This window comes from Engraulis encrasicolus, chromosome 22 (genome assembly GCF_034702125.1).
Source record: "Engraulis encrasicolus isolate BLACKSEA-1 chromosome 22, IST_EnEncr_1.0, whole genome shotgun sequence".
Lineage (NCBI taxonomy): Eukaryota > Metazoa > Chordata > Actinopteri > Clupeiformes > Engraulidae > Engraulis > Engraulis encrasicolus.
The window spans coordinates 41,819,737-41,827,236 of record NC_085878.1 but is presented as its reverse complement, the minus strand read 5'-3'; the positions used below and the strand labels follow the sequence as shown (position 1 = coordinate 41,827,236).

The 7,500-nt window shown below is 43.4% G+C and overlaps 1 protein-coding gene across 1 annotated transcript in view; it reads right to left on the bottom strand.

The window, feature by feature from the left end:
- LOC134439183 (protein kinase C-binding protein NELL1-like) overlaps positions 1 to 7,500 on the bottom strand; it is a 289,261-nt gene that overhangs the window by 159,137 nt on the left and 122,624 nt on the right. The window contains exon 11 of the mRNA XM_063189062.1: positions 1,730 to 1,829. Coding sequence (XP_063045132.1) covers positions 1,730 to 1,829 — 100 coding nt within the window. The remainder of the gene's footprint in view (positions 1 to 1,729; positions 1,830 to 7,500) is intronic.

Here is a 7,500-nt window from a genome sequence, read left to right as displayed (position 1 = left end):
GGCAGTGACATAGTCATTCTTTTTTGCATTTTGTATGAAAACAACAAAACATTTCTAAATGCCCTTTTCACTTTTATGCTGCCAACACATTTGTTTACAAGATTCAAACTTCAAAAGTCTTGGCTAGATATATTTATTGTGTGTTTTCTTGAACTTTTTGAAGATGTCTGAAACCTGTTTTTTTGTACAGTTGTGTTTATACTCAATTTAAATAAAACATGTTTGTATGACATCCAATTTTTTTTCAGATTATTTCTTGTCAGGCTTTTCACAATACAACCATATATTCCACTTTTGCATAGATGCTTACTGTTAGCTGAAAATACTTGAAAATGTCAGGGTGGTGCAAGCAGCCTAAAAGCCTCTGAAAGGCCTTAGACCTCAGAGGGTTAAACTATTTGACACTGTCATCAAACCGATTGCACTCTATGGTAGTGAGATCTGGGGGGCTCAACTCAGTATAGACCATAGACAATGGGACAAAGGCCCAACAGAACTATTTCATATTCAGTTCTGCAAAGACATATTAGGGGTACACAGAACATCATCTAACATGGCATGCCGAGCAGAACTGGGGAGGTTTCCGCTTTCTATTGAAGTCAATAAAAGAGCATCTAAATTCTGGCTACACCTAGCTCATAGCAACTCTACATCATATCATCTAAAGGCCTTTCATCATAAGTTGGCCACAGAAAATGACGTCCTCTTTAAAATAGCATATAAGAACAAGATAACACACTTAAGCCATATTACAAAATCTTTACTTATAGATATAGACAAAACAAACAAAAATCAGTATCTGGAATTTTTGGGAGAATGAAAATAAAAAAATAATCAGAAACTAGACATATACAGGGCTTTAGAGAGACCATACTGTCTAGCGCCATATTTTACTACAAGTTAGAGAAAGAAAAAAAAGAAAGACTCATGACGAAATATAGAATAAGTGACCACAATTTGAACATTGAAAAGGGAAGACACCCACAAAACGTGGCTACCGAGAGAAAGGAAACCTGTGTATATTGTATAAACATGATCGAAAATGAAGAACACTTCTTAATTCACTGTTCCAAATACACTGCCACAAGACAGGTATTCTTTAATATGCTGAGAACAAAAATACCCAATTTTGACAACCTGTCAATAAAGGAAATTATATTTATATTATTGGGAGAAGACATCAACTATTGCTGTTTAGCAGCAGATTACTTAATGACATGCCACCAGTTAAGAGATGTTTGAACAATATTTTGTATGTATGTGCACGTATAAGCATGTAGGCCTATGTATTTATGTATGAGTACCGAAATAAAAAATATAGATTATATACATGGCCTACATGGTTAGTTTCCTTAAGAATAATTTCATTTATGTTTAATTTAACACAATTATTTCACTTGTTTCATTTTAATATTTGCATTAGTTTAATGAAAGACATTTGTTATTGTTTTTCATTCCTTTTCCTTTAAAAAAATTAAATAATTTTTTTTTCTTTTTTTATATATATATATATTGTTTTTCTTCTGTATCAGCTTTAGCAACAATGATTGCATCATTCATGCTAATAAAGCTTTGTTTGATTTGATTTGATTTGATTTGATTTGAGAGAGAGAGAGAGAGAGAGAGAGAGAGAGAGAGAGAGAGAGAGAGAGAGAGAGAGAGAGAAACAGAGAGACAGAGAGAGAGAGAGAGAGGATAGTGTGGGCTGAGTGGTGCGGTAAGATCTCACCTCTGCAGACGTTGCAGCACCTGCTCTCAGGTAGAACTTGATCCTCTGATGTGCAGTTGAGGACGGGACAGCTCTCCGCAACTTTTATCATCAAGCCATTCTACAGAGAGAGAGAGAGAGAGAGAGAGAGAGAGAGAGAGAGAGAGAGAGAGGGAGAGCAAGTAGAGGAGGAAAGAAAGCATGGATTATAAAATGGCTTAGCAAAACAAGCAGCAAAGAGGCGTTTGTTGGAGAGCTCTTTCCCCAGGGGCTTATTGGAAAAGAGAACAGAGAGTACACAACAGCAAGTGTGACAGCATGTCTGATGGCACAGCGACACACACACACGCACACACGCACGCACGCACGCACGCACGCACGCACGCACGCACGCACGCACACAAACACACACACACACACACACACACTTTGCATGCGTCTCATGTTCTTTCTTCTTCCCTCTCTGTCCTTAGGTATGATGAGAAGTGGCGTTAATGATGTCTTCCTTCCTCCTGCTTTTCATAAAGCTCCTGGATTCCTCCGGGAACAATTTCTCCCACATGATGACAGTCCTTATCTCTCTAATGTGGGGCTAAAGCAATCTACGTCGCCTGTCAACTTTCAGCAGTAAACTCAGTTGTGTATCCACAAAGAAAAACATCACTCAACAATTACACACTCCTGGCCATCAGAGACTGTACTCAGCAGAATGTGAAGATTTCAGTGCTGGTTATTTTTCAATATCTGTACATGTAACTCCATCAACTATCCCAATACATGCTGCTCTTTACCTATGCCCAACAATGAGCTACTAGCTAGCATCTATGGTTCTGAGTTAACCCATTGATGCCTAAAGCACCTGCAAAAAACGCCTACATTTCCCAGCCTCTGATGCACATAAAAACACAAAATAAGTTGCATTTAAACCCTACGACCCTTATCTTGCATTAGAATGTGTTCATTCAGCTGTAACATACCCATATTTTTCTTTAAAAGGCTAACATTCAAGAGCCTGAATCCAGTGTATATGTATCTTCAGGCACCAAAGGTCAAACAACATATACCACTCATTAGGCTAAAATGGGCTAATGCAATTGTCCGCACCCTGTGGTCAACCTAATGTGTAACTCCTCGCCATCTCCCTGGTAACACCAACCATTTTACACGTACAAGCTACAGTGCTTGATTGATACTATTTCTCCCTTCCTAGTTCCAACTTCCTCAATTCCACAAAACATGTCTACACCACTACCAGCTATCATCTATGGTTCTCAGTTGATATTAGTGTTGCACCGATACCATTTTTTGGCCCCGATACCGATACCCAACTATGCAGTATAGGCCAATACTGATACCTACCGATACTACTCTGTTTGAAATGTATATATATATGAAGAGCTGCATAGGCTACTACTTGGATGTAACATCATTGCTTTCATGGCTTTGTCAGGCTGCTGCCTACCTTTGTGAAACAGGAAATACTGTACAAAGTGAATCCAGTAGAACTTTTATACTTTTTAAATACCTCCCAAGGCTGCGTTCAAGTGTCATATGAGCGTCTGTAAATGGTATCGGTGCCCTATTTGTTGGTACTCGCCGATACCGATACCGTTATCCATACCGATACCGATACCGATACCGATACCACCATTTTAGTGCAGTATCGGGGCCCCGGCCGATACTGGTATCGGTATCGGTGCAACACTATTATTATTTCTTCTACTAGAGCATTTCCAACCTCCTCAATTCTCCAAACTTCCATACTTTTCTGTACCTCGCTCTACACTCAAGTTGCAACTTTCAGCTATCCTCTATGGTTTTCAGTTGATGTTATTTCTCTACTCCTACAGTATTTCCACTCCACTCCTATTTCCTCACCTCTCTTATACACCACTCTCTTCATCCCCTCGACTCTCTTTGCCGTCTCCTTCTCTCCCCATGACTGGCTGGGTGCAGGCCTGCATGGCATGGCCGGCTGGAGAGAGCCCCATCTTTACACCACTGCTGAGGCAATTTTGCTCAGGTCTGCAGGCCTGCCTGGCATGCCCCGCTGGAGACAGCCCAATCCTTCACCTGCCACTGAGGTACTGTAATTTCACACAGGTCCGCGCCGCAGCCAGCTCCAGTGAACAGCGTACAGTAGTTCAGGCCAAGGATGGTGCGAAAGACCAGGCAGCTAGCCCAGCCTGCAGCCCATTCCAGCTCTGGGGTAGCCTAGAAATCTAGACGCCCCTAGCGACCGCAAATTGAATTTGCTCCCGGGGGCAGTCTAGCGGACCCCGGTCGTTTTGCGAGGCTGAAAGTTATCCGATGACAGGGCCAATCAAATCGCGAGGGGGGCTGGGCTACCTAGTAAACAGGAAACTTTCTAAGAAGAAGCATGGTGTCCGTCCGTGCTACGTACAGCACGAAAGTGTTTACTTAATTTAAAAAGCCTGGATGATAATACATTTCGTGGCTGACATGGATTGATGTAATAATACACCATGAACTTATCAGACACAAATAGATCTCAACACATTACCATTTGATCATTCGATGTTTTAAACTAGCTCGGTAAGCTAAGTTGAGCATTTTACAGAACCAGATAGTCACACGCTATTATCAGACCACTACTGTAGGTGTAGAATGAAATTGCGGCCCCAATTTCTAATAAGACACATGCCATTAAAAACGAGACATTTGGGAGCTTTGATAGCCTGGTCCTGACCATCCCATAATACTACCATTTCATTTCGTATTTATGGTCTGGCATTTGTTTGCTCTGAAGCGATTGTAGAAAGCAGGAAGTTTGCCCTCAGTTATAGTTTGAAATTATTGGACACCTCTCACCCAATTGCTGGCAGTTACTCAACAACAACATAGCGCAGACCAATGGCTCTGGCGCAGATGTGTACGTCATTGTCACGAGCGTTCTCCCCCTTTCGTCCCCACGTGGGGGGCGTATTCGATTATTGGCTGTTTTCTGGGGGGGCGTTGCAATCAAAATTCTACTGCTGCAAGCACTCCACAGAGAAGCACGGCCAGACTACAGTAGTGGAGCCAATCCTTTGGCGGAAGTACGTAGGATGGCTCGCGAGGCTAGAGCTTTGAAAGTCTTTGAGTAGCTTACTAAATAGATGGGATCGATAGTCTGGCTAGTGGGAGCGTCCTGCGTTGGGAGCGACAATCAGGGAAAGTTATGGGTATACAGCTAGCTAGCTAACACCGAACATGCCATGTTGACAACAATCATAAATATAACCATTTAACAAGCCCCAAATTGCTCGACATTTCGCTGATTGATCAAAGAGGGCCATGTGGTTGAAAACGAGGCATTTTTGAACTGTATAAGTGAAAACACGATTTATTAGGAAACTTGTTTGTGGCTGTGGTCATCACACGCTTTCACTGCTACGACGGCTGGAAGTAACCGCTTCACCTACAAAGAGGCCCTCGCTAGTGGCTAGCTAACCTGTCGTCAATAACAGAGCTAGGTATCCAGCCTTGTATTATATGCCTGCCCCAAATTCTAATAAGATCCATGTCATTAAAAACGAGACATTTGGGAGCTTTGAAAGTCTGTAAGTCGCTTACTAAATAGATGGGAATGACACCTAGTCTACCGAGCTAGCGGCTAGCCATGTATTAGTTATGGGTATACAGCTAGCTAGCTAACACCGAACATGCCATGTTGACAACAATCATAAATATAACCATTGAACAAGCCCCACATTTCTCGACATTTCGCTGATTGATCAAGGAGGGCCATGTGGTTGAAAACGATGCATTTTTGAACTGTATAAGTGAAAACACGATTTATTAGGAAACTTGTTTGTGGCTGTGGTCATCACACGAGTTCACTGCTACGACGGCTCGAAGTTGCCGCTGCACCTTCAAAGGGGCGTGTCGCGTGTACGTTGTGAAAGACAGCTGTGACGTTACACAGAAGTGTGTGGGGATTGGTTGTTCCACCATCCTATTGCGTGACGTTGAGTGCTGAAGCAACCGTTTATCCCGCCCACACTGCCGCCCAGCCCTCCTAGACCCTGGTACAGCTTTTTGCTGTACGGGTCTGGCTGCGCTAGGCTAGCCCTGGGGTGCATTTCTCGAAAGCGTAGTTGTTAGCAGTTAGCAACTTCGGTAGTTGCCAATGGGAAATTGCATTGCAAGCAACAAAGTAGCTAACATAGTTAGCAACTACGCTTTCCAGAAATGCACCCCAGAACAGCCTGACAGCCAAGGCTTCTGATGCCCCCTCTGATCGTAAGGTTTCTACAAGCTTCTACAGGACGGAGTTGCTGTGCCAGACAGTAGAGCATGACACGGGAGTGGATTTTCACTCCCGTCCCATCCCGGTCCCAGAAAAAAAATCCCATCCCGTCCCATCCCGGACTGGAGTAAAAGAAACAAATCCCATCCCGTCCACTCCTGAAAAGAATGTTTCCCAATCCTGCCCACTCCCACTCAAAATCAATCCCACTCCCGTTTCATAGGCTTTTTTAATGAAAAAATCAGCGAGCATTCCCGCTCCCATTCATTTTTATTCCCGCTCCTGCCCGCTCCCATTCATCTTTTTTCCCGCTCCTGCCCACTCCCGCTCATCTTTAAAATTTTGTCTCCCATCCCGCGTGAATCCCGCAGGACCCGCGGGACCCACGGGAATTCCTGAAAAATGTCATCCTCTTCCAGCCAGTGAACACGTACGTCTTCATTTGGAAGTGCAGACAGGGAGATGGAGCCTCTTCTCTTTCCTTCTCTTTTCACGCTCAACACTGATTCATTGAACAGCAGTGATTCTGGTTGTGTTATCCGCTCACAACTAAAGGTGTGTGTGTGTGTGTGTGTGTGTGTGTGTGTGTGTGTGTGTGTGTGTGTGTGTGTGTGTGTGTGTGTGTGTGTGTGTGTGTGTGTGTGTGTGTGTGTGCACGAGAACAAGAGAGCCAGAGAGCAGGCAGAGAGGGGAGTGACAGACAGAGGGAAAGAGGGAGAGAAAAAGAAGGACAAAGGGAGGAGCCTGTAAGATTGACAAAGAAAGAGTGTGAGAGAGATAGGGAACAGACTGAAAGAAAGAGATAGTGAGTGAGGCAAAGAGAGGGATGGAGGGAAATATAAAGGTTGTTTGAAGGCCATGTCCCCCAGAGGTCATTGATCACCATTCAACAACTCCTGGTAAGGGGTGCTCATTTCAGCTCTGCTCAGCTCACCCTCACCCTCACCAAGAACATCATCTCTGACCCCACACACCCAGCACACCATCTATTCACACTCCTATCATCAGGGAAAAGATACCGCAGCATCCCATGCAACAATACCACACGTTTTAGGGACAGCACCTACCCACAAGTCATCCGCCACTTGAACTTGAACATGCACTAGCACTTTACAGCCACTCCACTGCCTGGCCTTCTACCTCTTGCTTACCTTGCACTATGTACTGAATTATGTCTTATTGCACTTTTCAATGTTTATTTGTATGTATAATTCCCTCTTGTTTTCTTGTCTTAGCTATTTGTATTTGTGTTGCTAAATTTGTGAGCAAACCAAAAGACATTCCCTAGCAACTGTATGTTATACTGTTGATATGGCAACAATAAACTTGAACTTGAACTTGAACTTGAACTTTCACATGTGGGGGCAGGTTAACCTCCCTCTGCTTCAAGTACCCACCTATGCCCACACACTGCAATTAGCCTATGCTAAAAACAATACATTACTTACACTCCCAAAAGGAAAAGCTATAACAATCCTGCTGGGGTCTCTGTATTAATTTCTATGGCCACACATGCCCCCTGATTAGCCTAAGTGCATCA